The 17,642-nt window shown below is 37.8% G+C and overlaps 1 protein-coding gene across 1 annotated transcript; it reads right to left on the bottom strand.

Annotated features, from left to right (window-relative positions):
• Nucleotides 1-6,763: 6,763 nt before the first annotated feature.
• Nucleotides 6,764-14,735, bottom strand: LOC146137552 (uncharacterized). The gene is made up of 11 exons (XM_083394379.1): nt 14,719-14,735; nt 14,540-14,622; nt 13,230-13,295; nt 12,383-12,504; nt 11,460-11,610; nt 10,833-10,947; nt 9,966-10,075; nt 9,366-9,542; nt 8,348-8,548; nt 7,480-7,573; nt 6,764-6,899 (listed from the first exon to the last, which is right to left on the bottom strand). The coding sequence occupies exons 1-11, from the start codon at nt 14,733-14,735 to the stop codon at nt 6,764-6,766; spliced, it is 1,272 nt and encodes a 423-aa protein (XP_083250505.1).
• Between the last annotated feature and the right edge of the window lie 2,907 nt (nt 14,736-17,642).

Genomic DNA, 17,642 nt, shown 5'->3' on the forward strand with positions numbered 1-17,642 from the left:
AAATCTGAACTAATTAGTTTTTACTCTACGTGTAATGTTTCATAAGGTTTTAAAGTGTTGAAGCTGCTCTACACAGCGTCACGCGAACATGTTAACCCCGGGCAAGAAAACATACCTCTCACTCATTGACTGCGCCCAGTTCTAAGGCAACTTGCACTGATAGTGCACATGCAGCAGTTCTACAGGCGAAGCGCTGGTTAGAGATATAGAAGCTGTGCAGGGGAAACGGGCTGTCAATATCACTATTTCCAGCCGTAGGTGGTGGGCCCGAGCGAGGAAGTCATTCTAATGCATCCTCATTCATGCCGCACGCTTAGGTAGAACGAGCCGCCATTAGCAAAGCTTTAACTGTACAAATCTCGGCCCCTGTACATTCGCAAACTAACCAATATGCCTATGATTGGTCACCGAACGACGACCGACCGGTCGGTAGCACCGATCAAAACTCCGGCGCTGCGGGTGTACAGTTTTTTTGGAATCGATGTGATACCAAACACACTGGCTTATGTTAAGGTTCATCGTACCTTACTGTAATTAACATATACGCTTTTTAATTCTGCCCGGACGACTGTGCAGTGAATTAATGCGGTTGCAATATATACCGAAAAAATATTGACCTAATTAATTCAATATAAGACATACATGATTATTTTCTACTTTTCTATTTTGCCTGTGTATTGCATTAAGCGTGGATGGGGAGAAAATAAACTTGATACTTGAAACTTGACCTGATAAAGCACGTTGGGAAAGCTTATCAATACAATTTGTTTTTATTGAGTGCCACCTGATTACTCTATATACACAATAGACATACATGTACGACTGTGGTCTGGCTCTTCAGAAGCCGTCCCTTTGATCAAACAAAAAAGACTTGCGTATCATTGCACAGCGACAACCTTTACGAGACCTGCTAAACGAGACGATCAAGTGCGAGCAGGGCCGGGCTGGACCAATCTGACCTGCGGTTAATTAATTCAGATAACACAGATGCGCTGTCCGGTCAATATATAGCGCAATGAGTTCAGGTGTTCCCAAAACGTACTTACGTTTTTCAAGATTCGTACATATTTATTTTTACACAGGTCGTGTTTTTTTGCGGTTGCAGCGTTTCCCAACATTTTCCTACAGCGTTCTCGCTGAAACGGGAACACACAATAAGACCTAAAAAGCAACAATGCCAAAAGCAGAAAACTGTATTAAAGCATAGTATTAGGACGAACGACATAATAAAGGCAAATGCACAGTAATATCCACGACAGAATAATAATTTAATCATCTGAATAGGACCTAAACCTATCGGAATAAGTCCAAAATTCATCGAACAAGGCCTAAATGGCCAAAATAAAGCCTAAAACTGTAGGATGAGAGTATGGAACGATCGGGGTCCGTCGGTCTGGCATCGGCCGTTTCGGTGTTGACGTTTAGACGCCCTGTGATTTGAATGGCGCCGTTAGGGCACCGCTGTTTTGGCATGGGTTATTTGGTCCTGTTTGGGGTTATTGCTTGGCAATGGGTGGGGTTAGGACATGTGTTAAGGTTGAAATTATTAGTGGAGTTAGTTATGTAGGCTACTTACGGTACGGGTGGGTTTTGGCTTTATGTAAAAGGTTGTATAGGTCTGACTATGGTCATTTAGGACTTTAGGTCATATTCCGATGATTTAGAACTTAATTTCGGTTTTATGACTCATGATTCGCTTAAACACGCGTTCCTCTTCCCAGTTAACGATTGACGGGCGCCGAGGGCAGGGGAGCACGAACAAACCACAGGTCGTTACGTCACAAAGGCCATGCCGACACCTGCAAATTTTTTTAGGAGCCGGTTTTACGAAATGTCTGGTTCCAAAAGTGATGAGGTTCCACTGTAATACTATGGAGTGCTTTCCAACGGTTTACCAGTCACGTATTCTTAAAAAGCGGTTGGCTCTCATTTTGACATCAAAGCCTTTTTTAGCTCAAAATGCCAGCACATTTATGAGTATGAGTATACTAGTGTTTACGTAATGCGTTTTTTCCATAGTTATTTATATTTTCTTAGTACGCCAAACCAATTCTTAACCGGCCTGTGATCGTAAACCCCAACAGTTATCCGGGCCGCGATGGTCAGGCCTTGTAGTTATCCGGGCCTATTTTAAAACAAGTTTTGTGACCCCTGGCTTACAGCAGTACTGTTAGGCACGGGAGTCTATGGCTAATGACGTTAAAGTCACCAGGTTAACCCCGTTTGAACTTGTATCTATATCGGACGAAACACTGCGTCCGTTATCACACGTAATATGAGCCGACAAACCGCGTATGCATTAATGCAACGGTTTATCATCAGGGTCTGATACAGGATTTTGTTTTGGGCGGGGCATAAAATAATTTATGGATGACGTCACAAAGCTACGTCATACAGTGACGTGCAAAAACACTTTAACTTGTGCGCACATTGCAACCGAATCCCGTCTAATTGCCCAAAACAAATTGCGTTTACATGGTTTAAACTGGCAAAACGTCCAATTTAAAATCGTACGTGAGGCATCAGGCACATAAAGAGGTTTGCACATTGGCCAAAGTAACAGCATATTAGTTTAATTTAACAAACTTGCACTTCACAAAGTTTATGAATTCTTTGGGCTAAATAGCTTTCTTAAGACGAAAAAAACGTAGTAAAAACAGAAGTTCGCGCGAAGCGCTGACAATTTTTGTACTTACTTCGTGAAAGTTGGCAAAAAATATAGTTAGTTTTTTTTTTAAAATAGACTAACAACGTACAACGGTTTAGATACGCATAACATTTTCGTCGTAGGCTTAACATAACTAACTTACATGAACTACCAGACTTCATACACAAGCTTTCTTATATAGCCACATGCAACTCAAAATGCGCGTAACCACATGCGGCTAGTATGAGTGAAGCACAGCTAAATGCAAATTGCATAGCTAATGATAGAAAAATTCAGAGTATAGGCTTCGCGCGTTATTTCCTTTCCTGGTACCACACACGGTTATTGTATATTGCATGTAAACATACTTCAAACTATTTACCTCTTTCGGTAAAGTTTTGATTACACAAGGCAGGCATCAGTTCGAAATGTGTTCACTCAGCGTTAGGCAATACCAGCACTCGACGAAATTTGGCTAAACTAATAATAGAAACCTAAATCAACTTCGTGTAATTTTGGCCTGATTTTAACGAGCTTGGTCTCTTTACGAGTCATTTTAACTTTCATAAATATCGGCCAAACCTAAAAAAACGAAATACGTATTTTTTTTCGTTTGGGTTTAGTCAAGGATGAAAGTAGAATAAGTTTCTTACCCAAGCGATGAAAAATTTCTTACCATAAGCCCATAAGGTATGAACATTTTCATGAGTGACAGACTAAGTTACGTCCTAATCGGTTCTCATAAGCATACAACCCCAAAATCCCAAGCTTAGAGTTCGGTGTGATGAACAAACATACAACTATAAAGAGGCAAATATAGTTTATGGGAATACCCTCGTGATAAAGAGACATATTTCTAACAGACAATATTTATTTTACCTTATTTATTTTCACCACTGGTTCTAATCTGTTTCCTCAAACTATTCAGCATTACATTTGCTGATCGTATCGCTTTTCATGGGGCACTGAAGGTTTCTCGACATTGTTTCGTTTTTATCTAGACTGAAAGGTTAAAAATAACCTTGACATCACTCAACGCTTAGAAATGTCGCTCGATCTAACATTAGGAGTGTCAGACGCAGCAGAATGGACTCCAAATGCGCACAGTGGCACATCTGCGAATTAAACCAGCCCCACCAAAGGTAGAGCATGTCACTCAAACACCGCTCCAGACCTAACCTCACTCGATATTCTTGGGTGGCAAATATCCAATGTAAGGGCGAAGGTACTCCGGAAAGGCGGTTAAAGAATGGCGGTGGCGCTGGGGTTAGCCGACTCGTCGATTTACGTCCCTTTTCAATAGGCTCGCCGATCAATGGGCTCACGCGGCCTGTAGTTCATGATCGCTCCCGATAGAAAGGGGTCGATTTTTTTTTCTTTTTTAACCGCAAGTTGCTATTAGATTTGACTCTGGGTAAAGCTTGCGGCTGAAGACATTGTTTCACGTTGGTCGGGGGTGCTTGTTTTTTTCGGGGGTGCTTGTGTTTTTTTTCATGTTTCAATGCGCGCTGCTGCGATTACAGCTCCCGTAACCGCTGTCAATGGGTGGCTAACCCTAGTCGACGCAAAAGAACCCAGGACGCCAAAATAAAACATTAAGCACAGACGAACTGCCAAAGGGTTATTGGAAACCTTTAAGCAGGCGAAAGATTGGACATGAATATTTTGGGCTGACTGACGTGATTTAATTTTAGCAGTGTTGTAATGACTTGACTTAAGTGCACTTAAGTTACTGTTTTCAAATGACTTGACTTGACTTAAGTCTTTTAGACAAACGACTTGCGTGAAATGAAGTGCTTTCATTAAGCCTTTTTATAAAATTTGCTTATTTATTCTAGTTTTTGCGCATAAAACAATTTAAATTTTGTATATTGGGTTTTAGTGTTTTTAGTTACAACGTGTAATTTTAAAACAAAGACTTGACTTGCTCTAATTATGACTTGACTGGGCTTAAATCATTTCAAAATGACTTGTTTGCAACACTGGATTTTAGACACTTGTAAAAAGGTTAACCGATTTGAATACTCTTGTTAACGACATCGTCATGTGTGTCCTACCTATCTCGTTATGTTGCTCCGAAAAAAACAAATTAGCGAAACAACAATTATTTTAATGATATTTTTTTGTACCGGAGACCCCCGACACACATAAATTGGCTCCCCACAAATAGAATCGAATTTATAGCCGTTGTCCTACACATGCTTGGTCATGCTGATGGTAATTGCACATATCGATTGTACACGCTTCCAATCTCCTTCCTGTAGTATCAGAAAACAAGAAAACTTACATATGGACCATTCATCTCCATTGTATACTAGTAGCTCCTAATGCCGATAGATAGATTCGCTTTGGAACCACAAATTTCTAGCGCTCGCCTCTTGCTAGTTTACAATTCGGTGGTTTTGTAATCACTTCATTGAAATAAAAAAGAAGAAATAATTATGTAATAATATGACCTCCACTGTCGCTGGACTAGTCTAAGCAAGACTGCGTATAAATTTGTTATCTTTCTTTGATGAACGCTGAAGTGTGGTATTCCGCTCCAGTGCTATTGTACTCCATGGGAATGAAACGATTACGAAAAATTCCATTCGAAAACAAAATTGGCGAAAATGCTGGTTTGCAGAAAATTCCAAATTGTGTACGTTCAAAAAAGTTACAAAAAATAAATCACAAATCCGCTAATTTATTAATTTCAATCTGGGATAACCAATTCAAAATTGATGTTGGAAACATAAATTCAGCAATATATATAAATTACGGAATACACAAACCACCACGAAGTAGCATCATGGTTATTCCAGTAAGCCAGAGAAGTGCAAAATTACATCGCATTTTGTATAACCAAATGAAGCAAATAATGGTTAAAATTTTTGCAATTTAATGGGACTTTCGCATGTCATTTTTTGATGTCTTAACTCAATCGGATTTTTGTAATTGTTAAGCGTGTTTTTCGTAAATATATGTTTCCAGGGTGGGTTTGTTCGATTGTAATCCATTAAAGCATATAGTTGCACAACACCGGTACGCATAGTAGTCTTTTAATCTCAGTGTGGTGGTACAGTGACTAAATACAAACTAAATATCGGCATTTTTAACCAACAATAGCGTTTAAACACACGATTTCTACCTTTAATGATATTTTTGAAGAAGAGTATTAAGTTTGCCACAAAAAGTAATTTAGTTTTCCAAATCTTAAACAAGCTATGGATATTGGATGTTTACTTTAAAGCAGGGGTGTCCAACAAGCGGCACGCGTGCCAAATATGGCACGCGACCAAATAAAAAATGGCACGCAAGCCCCCCTAAATTACTCAATTTGCTATTCAGTCAATTGTAAAAAAATACCTTATTTGTATACAGTAAATTGACATTGTTTATTTACAATATAAAACAATCGCGGCAGTTACGACAACTAACAATTACTTCTAATGTGAAGAAACAAAAAGTCAGCTCACCAACGGACATTTAGATGCAGTAATGCGCACTGCTAATACACGTTTTCATTATTTGTAAAAAAAAAAACGTTTTTATTATTAGAAAGAATTATATTACTAAACTTTGGCACGGCAAGAAGTTATAGGATAAAAATTGGCACGCCGGCATGTTTGAGTTGGACACCCCTGCATTAAAGTGTAAGTATACTGTGTACCAGATTTGGTTCAATTCTAATTGATGTAATTAATTACAGTTTTTAGTGTAATGTAATTGAGGCGTTTTTATTCTGTGTAATTGTAATTTGCTAAATTTTTGACTCAATACATCGATATTGAGGAAAACGTTTCAATAATGTTCAACGTTGTTTATTTTCTTAAGGAAGCGATGAGACATAAACTGTTTTCCGTATTTCAGCAGCAATATAAATTGTAATTGATTTAATTAATTACAGTTTTTAATGTAATTGTAATTTAATTGAAACATGTAAGGGTAAGGGAGTAATTGTAATTGAACTGAATTAATGTAATTGATCCACTTCAGTTGTGTACATACAAACATTTTGCCCAAAACAATAGTACGGTATAGGTTTCGAAGTAAAATAAAAGAAAATACTCAAAATATAGAACATGCACATTGCTTTCAGTGCAAACCGGGCTCTGCACTTGGCTACAACACAAGTTATGTGCACTCTGTCCCGGAGTCCCTCTCGCAGATAAACGGGTTGTACTTGTTGCAGTTTGCGTCGTTCCATTTTCCCGCGTAGATCTTGCGCAGCTCGGCACAGTCGTCTGTCTTGTACTCCTTGTCGGGAATCCTAAAGTTTTAGTCCAAAATAATATAGGTAATAATTGGAATGAAAATGTCCGCGTGTTTGGACAAAATATAAGCCCTTTTCGTTCAGTGCTAGTCTGCACCGAACAACAGAGGTAAATCTCCTTTAACAGCTTAAGCTTTACAATGTAGGGTAGGGGTTCTTAATCTGGGGTACATGCAGCCTACAAGTTTTAGGTGGTGCATGAAGCCCTAATCAAAATCTAGGTGTATGATTTGTAAAAAGGATTATATTCTTAAAAAAAACGCTTAGGCATCTTTCTACTGTTTTTAGGCTTCGTTTCACTTTCACAACTTTTGGAATGAAACCAGCAGGTGACTAAGTCTACTGTTTATGAAGTCAATTTTCACGTCATCTATAAAAATTCCATACAACCCTGGTTCACGCAAACCCCCAAAAATTCATGGTGCTCGCGTTAAGAAAAGTTTTTGCTCTTAACTTGATCTAAACAGCAGTTAGCATTTAGTTTTCTGTATTTTTTGTTTATAGATCAAAACACTATGGTTACCACACAACCCTTACTTTTAAAAAAACTACGGCAGTGCGTAACGAAATTGCTTACTTTTTCGGAAAGTTATTCCATTGTCCAATGAAGTAGTTTAGATCAAGCCCATTTGAAAACTGCCACCTGTTTTCTGCTATCGTGTCGTTCAGGCCTTAATAAAAAAAACAATTAATTAATTAAAAGCAGGTACAAGTGGGGTACAAGCCCATAATAGATGAACAGTATCGGTAGTAAAAAATAAAAAATCTTTAGCTGTAGCCTATAATGACAACACGACAAAACACGCATCGAGAAAAAGCTGCTTTTATTTAAAGTGCGTGCCTGTAAAAGTATCGAAAAACAATAGAATTAAAACTTTGAAGTGAGATACAAACCAATCAACATCTAAAACAGTAGTAAAAAAGGGAAACCTTTAACTGTTGAATCGCAACATGACAAATATTAGGTAGCCTGAAATCTTGTGCAGATCCATTACAATTATAAAATTCACGCAGCTCATCGAAAAACAATAGAATTAAAACTTACAAGTGGAATACAAACCAATTAACCTAATAAACATTAGTAAAAAGGGGAACCTTTAGCTGTTTAATAGACAACAAAAAATTCTTAGTAGCCTACAATTCTGTACAGATAGCCTACATTACACTTCTAAAGTGCGCATAGCATTAAAACTTACAAGTGAGATACAAACCCATTATCGGTATCAAAAAAAAACAGTAGTAAAAAAAGAGAAAACCTTAAGCTGTTTAATGGCAACAAGACAAAACATGCATTAATCACAAGCTGCTTTTATATTAAGTGCATGTCATGTAAAGATACAGTCAAACAGTAGTAAAAAAGGAGGAAATGTTACACAACAAGACAAATTTTCTGGAGTCTACAATTCTTTGAGATACATTGCACTTCCAAAATGCAGGGAGCTCACCTATCCAAAAGTCTTGGTCTGACGAAGTGACCACCAAGCTCCAAACAAACTCCTGCACCGGCTCTGTGCTTATCACCACCAAGCGGCCACCTTCGGCCCGGCATTTTGTCCACGCGGTGTCGAACTTGAGCGGAGTGTTGAACACTTTGTAGCACTTGCAGGCGAACCGGCGCCAGGTTGGGGGACAAGCAATTCCATGGCCTACAAAAAACAAAAAATATAGCATTGTAATGCTTAATTAATGTTTTAAAATGTCATGACTTTACTTAAGTCCTTTGAACAAAATGACTTAACCTGACTTACGTCTTCTGTGCACACCACCCCTTGATAAACTGATAATATTATGGTATTTAACTATTGTCGTGTTGCCGTGCATTTACATATGAATATTTTGTCAATATTTGGTATTATCGATTTGTATAGAAAGTTGGCCGCGGACTTTTTTTATTTTCTTAGTGCGATGCGAGCTAAAAAGCTTTGAGAAACACTAATCTGAATACTATTTTTATTAGTGCTTGTTGTTGTTCAACAGATGAAATCACTGAAAACACTGGTATAAAGCAAACAGGAGTTTTTCACTCGTTATTAAACTCCCCCCTTGTAAATTTGTTTTACCGTCCCACTGTGCCAAGAAGAAATAGCCAGTGTTGTAAACTAATCATTTTGGAATGACTTAAGTCCTAGTCAAGTCATTTTGAATAAATGGCAAGTCAAGTGATAATTAGAGCAAGTCAATTCCAAGTCAAGTCCTTGTCATAACAATTAGAATATGAGCAATACCCTCTACTAAAAAATAACAAAAACCCAATATATTATTGCAAGCACAATGTTTTACGTGCACAACTTAAGATAAATAACTCTATCGTGCAATGAAAAATGCTTAATAAAAAATTTGGACCCAAGTTATTTGTCCACTAGACTTAAGTCAAGTCATTTTGTCCATAAGGCTTAAGTCAAGTCAAGTCATTAACTTGAGTTATTAGAACACTATAGCGCACATGTACAAAATCACATTCACCGTTCTTTGCCACGATCCGGTCGGAGTAGCGCAGCAACTGGGCCGGGGTCAAAGGTTGCTTCCAGACGGTAAGGTCCCGGATGTCTCCGAAGAAGCGATGCACGTGGGTCCTCCGCTCCGGATCGCGCCAATCCTTGCGTCCCACGTGGAGCGTCATGTCTTCGTACATCCAGTGACCTGAAAAAGAAAGTTGTCTGTGCAGTTGGAGGTTTTATCGTGTTTAAAAATATATTGAAATCGAGCAGTGTTGTTATGACTTAAGTCTAAGACTTGACTCACATATTGACTTTACTTAACTAAACTTCAGTCACTGCTATAAAATGACTTGTCGTGACTTAAAGTCTTTTGGACAAATAATTTGACCTTTTGATACAAAATCAGTGAGGGCAATACGCTAATTAACATTAGATTTAAAACCATGCGGATTTTTAATTTTTTTTCTTCGGAAATGGCAATGAATTTTGTTCTAAAATGATGATATCACAAAGTTTCGCTAAAGAGCGATGTCGCAAAGGTACATCTAAATATAAAGTTCACGGCCAAGTCCCTCCTATCCTCTTTATCAGCCCCTGCCGGTTAGACCATTGAGATAAAGCTCACCGATCGTAAGAGGCGCATTCGACGCGAGTGTGTTATTGAGGAATACAATGTACGGAGATCCGTCGGGCTCCCCATTGTAGTAAGCTTGCACCGTTGCCAGGTTGCTCGATCTGTTGAAAGGAGAAAAATGTGAGTTTTTATTTAAAGAAAATCTAGTCAGTATTTGAAAGGCGAAAGCAAATTTAGAAGTTTAGAAAGAATATTATGATGTCAAATAGCCTACTCGTAACATCTTATTGTATCAATTCTCAAAAAATGGAGGTTGGATTAAGGAAAAAGGATGTTGGAATATTAGAGACTTAAAAAAGGGACTGCGGAGTCGTTTTAATAATACCAGTCCAACTCTAAGCTAAAGGATTTAGTTCGAATTCCTGAGTCGAATGCAGCCAAGTTAACCGATTTGGAAGTACCTTTCCAGCTCCGAATCCAGCTTGGTATTCAACCCATCCAAATCTTCAAAACAGGGTTAATAGGCAACAACCCTCACATAGGGTGTCGTATAACTCTCCAACCTATGCATCATGGTTGGAAAATATTCTATACCCTATATGTTATTCCACTTTTACGGTTTACAATGTGCGGCCTTAACTAATCCTTTAATTGCTACTGTGCAAGCGTACGTCGTACTCGTTACTCGAGTAATCTTACCCGGGTATCTATCCGACTCCAGCCAAATGAACCTCCGAAGCCCTAATTTAAATATTTATCTTTTTATGACGACTTTATCACCCTTATCCACTAAGACATATAGTATCCCTCTTAAAGTTCAATTGGTATCCCTCTTAAAAAAGGCACAAAACGCAATAAAATAAAATGCTCTTTTATTTCGAGAAAAGTTTTTTTAAAGCAACCGAACAATACACTAACCGAAAAGTATCTCTGTCGACTGTGATAGCGACGGTCACCCACACGTGGTCAGGAACCACAGCCTCGCCATACGTGATGTGGCCAGGGTCATCGTTCATATACATCGAAATGCGACCTTAAAAAATCAAATACAAAAATAATACAATCTGTACTCGTTACTTAAGGAAATTTAGGATAGTTAAATAAATTATTTCAAGCAGTTTGGTTAAGAAGAATGAACTGCCTATATCAGTGGTGTTTTTAAATTGGGCCTGTGAGAAAGTTGAAATGATCCACAACTAAACTTAATTTTGTCTTTTACCGGCCGGAGGAACACCCTTAAAAATAATTTTCTATCATAGAACGCTTTTTTATTATTGATTTTAGGATAGTAAATAATTTAGTAAATAATTAGATAGTAATAAGACATTTGTGTAGGCCTACAGCAAATAGTTTATATGAGTGTTGACTTGGATGTCATTTTTGTCACTTTTTTAATTTTCTCTTTTTTTAATTTGATTGAATCGGATAGATCCTTTATTATTTCAGGAAAAGATCCGCCAGGAAAAATAGAAAACAGTTAGCCTATAAATATTGCGAAGTGGAAATGTATTGCTAATAGAAAGAATAACTATATTTTATGCTTACGTGAGTAAAAACTCGGTACCACGAATTGCCAGCCCGTCCTATACGAGGTCCTTTTGCTTAATATTCTTCCGCCCCAGTTGTCGGTGTTGTTCCGCGGCCGCAAGCGTACGTGCGCGAATATGCTGAAACTCTCTTCGTTCAAATCCATGTCCTGTGAATCGAAACTTAGCGAAAAAGTTCTAAAGTTCCGGTTTTAAAATCCAGATATGTAACATACGTATGTTAGCCTATCCTTGTATTATTCGTCCTCAATTCCCAAAGATTTACGACTTTTCATCAGTTGTCACTGTTATTTGGGTATTTTTATATTTCCTTAAATGTAATTTGCACAACGAATTAATGTGGATCAAATAAAAGTAAGCCTGAAGCTTTGAAACTATAAATCATATTGTTTAGATGTAAAATATGAATGCATTTCATTCCTATAGAAACAAAACAATTCTAAAAATACAACTCACGTTTTCAAGATAAATCAATACAAAAACAACAAAACATAATGTAAATCGGGCATCCATTAAAGCAAAGGTCTGTTTCGTTAAACATGGACCCATTGGGGATTCGTCAATTAGTTTTAGGGGGTCCATGAATGAAGGCCTAATTGAAATATTAGTGTGTATTTAAAATCTAATCGATTTTTTAAAGAAACAGTCTAATTAAAAATCAAACGGTTTTGCACTGACTGCATTTAGACTTCATTTCACTGTCACGTTTTTGGACCGAACTTGATTTATGAAGTTTATTTGTATTGTGACGTCAATTTTTGATGTCATCTCTGAAAATTTCTTGCCTACTGTGGTCCACGCGAAGTCGAAAAAATTTTAGGAGTAATCGGTACAAAAGTAAACCCCTGGCCTACAGTTTTTAAAAATGAGTGTGAACAACTATAGTCTAACAAACGATGACAAATAAGCATCTTAATTTACCTGATCTAGATAAATGGCTCCGTTCCTTCGTTCAAACTCGTCAGTGTTGCAGAGCATGCCGTTCTCCCACACACAGTAGGTGCGATGAGGTGTTGGCGTGATTACAGACGACAGGAACATTCCTGTAATATTCAAGCGATTAATTTAATATCCCGTTTGTGAACGCTGCCTGTCATACAACCATTGATCATTTAGGTAAATGCGTAAAAAAATGTTCATTCTGTCAAAACGGTGAATTGCGATTTGAAGAATAGGCATTAGTTAAAGTTAATGTCAAAAGTACCCCTTTTCTTTGTATTGGTTACAGCGACTGAGCCAATGAGGGGTGTGATTAACTTTTTAAGAAAAAGGTAAGTTAATCACTATAGCGTGAAGGGTATTAGGAAGTGGAAATGGCTATTTTCCCGGCTCGCCCGCGTACACATACCTACGCCTGTCCTACACCTATTTAGTGTTTATATCGATCTGAACTACTTTGATGTGCGGGTAAATATATAACCTTGTATTAAAAATATTTATATTGAGTGTATATTTTGGCCTACTGACTTTATGTTGTATTTGCAAGCACATTGCAAACATACTAGTTATACTTCCCCGGATAGAACAGTAGTCGGATAATAGGGGTCGTAGTTGCTTTGCTTGATTTATTCCTTGTTTTGTAGCCTCTTGCAAGTTTATTTTGTGTTGGATAACCTCGAAATTATTTAGGATACAGCGCAGTTTTCCGATTTCAGCTAATCGGCAACGTCCAAAAGTTGCCAAACCGGTCACATGGTGGTTTAGGCGAATTTTGAGCCAATAAACCACAATATGACCGAATAAAGTTGTACCTAAGGCCTATACTTACTTGGCGACAGCATCTCTTCGCTTTCTTCGATGTCAGCTCGTTTGCATACCAGCGGGTTCGGTCCATCTGCAACAGCAATACGTAACAAAAACTCTGTTAAACATCACAGTTTGCATAATAGTCACCTGATTCAATGCGGACGTTTGTAAAAATGAGCGACAATAATCCGGCACCTTTTTTCCGGAATTGTGGTTAAGAAATTATCACTTGTCGTCCTTAGGCTTCAATTCAAACTACCGTTTGTCCTTGTGAGCAGAGGGTTCATTACCGACTATAGTTAAGCACCTGTAGTTTTGAGCTGAAACTCGAGATTTCGCGCAAATAAACACCTATCCTAGGTGCAGTAAAAATAATCCGGTGCCAGTGCAGTGAGTCAGGTAGTGATCTGTTTATGAAAAATAGGCACACTTGTTGATTGTTTAATGACGGGGAGTGTCTTTCGCAGCACGCTGTAGGTCTGCGGTCAAAAACCGTGATTTCCACGTTCAACATATTGCCGCGCCGTATGTGCACGTTAATCGGCTTCGACTAATTCGAACCTGCAATACTACCTTATAAGGAGCATGCGACTGCCAAGCCTTGGCCTTTGTCATATAGCAATAAAACTTAATAAATATTTTCTATGTTTATGTATGCAGCCTACCTTGGATGAAACTTTGTTTTTATCAATATTTTGGCAATGTTTTTAAAGTTGGTATTTTATGAGTAGGCATAAGCATTTTGACTTGAACCGTAACTGTGAGAATAACATATGCATATCCGCGAACGCTTAAGACACACAACGCAACTATATGTATCTAAAGCACAATATTCTATAGTACCATAGTATTAAGACCAACGGCATATTAAAGCCAAACCAAAACAGAAGAAGATATAAAATGGTCTGAATAAACATAAACCTGTCGGATTAAGTCCTAAGTTCATCGGAATAAGGCCTCAAGAATTGCCGTCAATAAGGGGGTCTGATACTTACGGATAGTATTTCGATGCCAATACCAGGCAAAAAATACAGCCGTCGACGTTCAATGACGTTATAACTATGGAAAACGGTATTATTAAAATAAGAACAATCGTTTATTTTGTTAATTTCCGAATCGTGCGGTGTTCTTAGGGTTACTTCTTTATGACGTCACGGTATGACGTAACTTTGTGACGTCATCTCCGATTTTTTATGCCCACTCCCCAAAACAAAATCCTGGACCCGCGCCTAAGCAGTGAGCGTGTCGTACGTATACTGAATTAAAATTTGAATATGCGCAAAGCGAAAAGTAACAATAATATTTTTTAGCCTATAAACGTTAAACCTGTACCGTTTGGAATGGCGTCCAATAAGACGCTGGACGAAAAGAGAGTTGGCAAAATCAGAAATGCTGGCATCAGCAGGCGATGTATTCTAAAACAAAACGAAGACATTTTACCTATATAGCCTACATTTGTCTTAGCAATTAGCTGATTTTTTTTCGCTGTAACAACAATAACAATCGCTTACCTCCAAATGTCAATCATGTTGCATGAATTTTTTACTTTCATCCTTTGCAAAATGCAAATGCTAAAGACGGAACAATACAATGTACCTACAACAAAAGTTCTGATTTAAAACCACGTGTATTAAAATTCTATAACGAACTTCCTTCAATAAAGTGGTTGCTAACAGCTCGAATGTCACGTAATATTGTAACAAATTAAAACGTGTTTAGAACCACAAAACATTCATTAAGAACTATGTTGTATTTCTAACGCCAACTACCCTGTAACTTGAATGTTAAATATATACCGAATTTGTCTTTTATTTGCACCCTGCCTTCTTACAAATTTATAATCGTATCAATCTGTGATTACAGTGGTTAATAAATAATAATACACAACGAAGAGATGATCGTGCTAAAAGAAGAAGTTTCGTTTATTATTATCTGCGTCAGTAATCGGATTGCCAGGGTGTAACGAAAAAAATTTTCATATTAGGCTCACTGATTCTACAAAAAAACACTAACTATAAAGTATCTGATGTATCGATACTATTTTTTACGACATTAACATTACCGAAATCAAAAACTATTCGAATTTTTGGTATAGTAAGCCATCCAATAGCGGTCTGCAATTGAGCGTACGTATCGCTACAGCTCGATTTGAAATGACCATGACCACAGAAAAAGAAAGGTTTTACGGCGTCCGGTTGTAAAATCAACTAGACGGGTGATCAAGCGATTCACAACCTGGTTTTAGTAATCTAGCACCGCTCTGTACCGTAAGTTATGTACCTTGGCACTTTTACTGCTTCGATTCGGCCACAAACAGATCCGCCAAGCCTACGCGCTTGACGTTATAAATACAGGTCGCGTTTTGATTGACACCGGAGTTGACTGCGGTTCAACCAACGCTTCTTTAAAGGGCGTAATTGTAGCAAGATCATTGCTATTAGATCAAGGGTGATAATCTAATTCTAAAAGGACGTACATAGCATTGTTTACAGACGTGGGATTAATGTGCTTGTTAAATCGGTACATCTATAGCAGTGTTTCTTAACCTTTTATACTTGGGGGCGCACCTATAGAGACGTATGAAAACGTGGCGGCGCACCTCACGAGCGAAGCGAGCGCGAAGTTTTTGAGGTTTACCGATATTTCTCTTGAATTACCTGCATTTTTTTATTATATGGGTTTTATAGTTGCATATCTTTAAAGGGGCTTTCAGCCTTTGAGACTAAAAACGTTATTTTGTCCATTAAAGTCTTATTCCGATTAATTTACTTATTTCGATATGTTTTTTACTATTGCTCGCGGCGCACCGGTTGAGAAACGCTGATCTATAGGCTAGTCTTGCTTCGTCAAGTTGCCTCAATGTACCGCTTAACGCCAACTACATTGTGTTTTCGGACAAACAATCCACTGGCTTTAGGTCTCGGTTTTCAAAATATACGTTGATTTAGATCTTTTAAGCTAATTGACTTAACTGAATCAAATAACAAATATTACATGTAAACCAACAACTTGCCTATCGATTTGGCCTGACCCATATTGAGAAGGTCCCGGCCAACCGAACTAGAATTTAACTGACACTTTTGTTAAAACGTGCAGTTTTAAGCATTGACAACTGTTAAGGAGGGACAGACCTAGGACTTTGTATGTAAAAATGGTCTTATTAGCTAATATTTAAAGGAAACATGCGTTTGTTTGGTTTGAAATTCGAGTCGGCACAGCGTCATCCATGACCTGAAGGCGTTAATCCAGTTTACGGTATACTTTGAATAGGGCCGTTAAACTCTCGATGGTAGGCCTATGTTGATATTTGAAAGACGCAAGAAATAGTATAGGCAATGCATTCAGATTTCTAATATAACAAATTGTTGAAACTTTCTTTGCTGTTAGTTTGAGATTATGTTCGAAAAGATTCCTTTAAAATCCAAATATATACTAGATGTATAAACAAGAATCGCACGAAAATACATTTACGAAGTTTCAATTGACAAAAAATATGGGGAACAGCCTCCTGCTCAGTTTGCAAAAGAGGTGGCGGGCCGGATCCCGCGGAATGTACGTTACCAACCCCTGTCCTGGGGCATTTAAGATTAAAAACAGAAGTAAACAAACAATGAGTCGTCATTTTATAAAACAAATATTCATTAAGCACTACATTCTCATATAAAATACAGAGGGGCTTGGGGTACAGAATTTATTTCAACTTTAAACAGCGCCGAATCGTTTGACATCACACATAGTATTTTGTAAGACTTAGTTTATCAAGCAAGCCGCTAAACAGTTATTTGCTTTAGGTTTAACTTTAAAGTGTGTGAAACATATCTCTACATCAGCGGTTGCCAAACTTTTCGAAAAAAATTGCCTGGTGGACCCTTTGCGATAATATTGATATTTCGCGGCCCTATAAAAATTAAGGGTCAGTTGAGCCATGTTTCTTGTAGTACACTAGTGCAGTCACAACTTTCTTACTAATGCGAACGAGTCGCTGATAGTACAGCAGAATAGATGCTTTATGATGTCACCAGAGACAAAAAAACACGCTTTATTATCGAATAATAAAGCATAACTAAAGACTAAGATTGGTGAAAGACAATGTTTACAACATAGACTAATACTAATGTTTAAAAACATTCGCTAAAGGCTAATGTTGAAAAACTTAAAGAACAATTCAATTCGTATTGCGGACCCTCTCAAACAGCTGTAAGGACCCCAATTGGTCCGCGGACACCAGTTTGGGAACCGCTGCTCTACATAGGTGCGCATGCAGTGGAGTTATTTTGTATTTCAAATAAACAACTCTATGTTGGAAAGTTAATATCGTCAAATAAACTTACAAAAAAAGGTGTATTTTTAATATTCTAATGGCACTTTTAGTTTCGCCTTGCCTTCATAAAGAATAACAATAAAACTACTAGGCGTAATTGAGTAAAACTTCATG

This window comes from Ascidiella aspersa, chromosome 7 (genome assembly GCF_963924565.1).
Source record: "Ascidiella aspersa chromosome 7, kaAscAspe10.2, whole genome shotgun sequence".
NCBI lineage: Eukaryota > Metazoa > Chordata > Ascidiacea > Phlebobranchia > Ascidiidae > Ascidiella > Ascidiella aspersa.

Coding starts and splice junctions, on each gene's coding strand:
- LOC146137552 (XM_083394379.1), bottom strand. Junction 11,611..12,382: donor GAGCCATTTATCTAGATCAG/GTAAATTAAGAT, acceptor TTCGATTCACAG/GACATGGATTTGAACGAAGA. Junction 6,900..7,479: donor TGGAATAACTTTCCGAAAAA/GTAAGCAATTTC, acceptor CTAAAACTTTAG/GATTCCCGACAAGGAGTACA.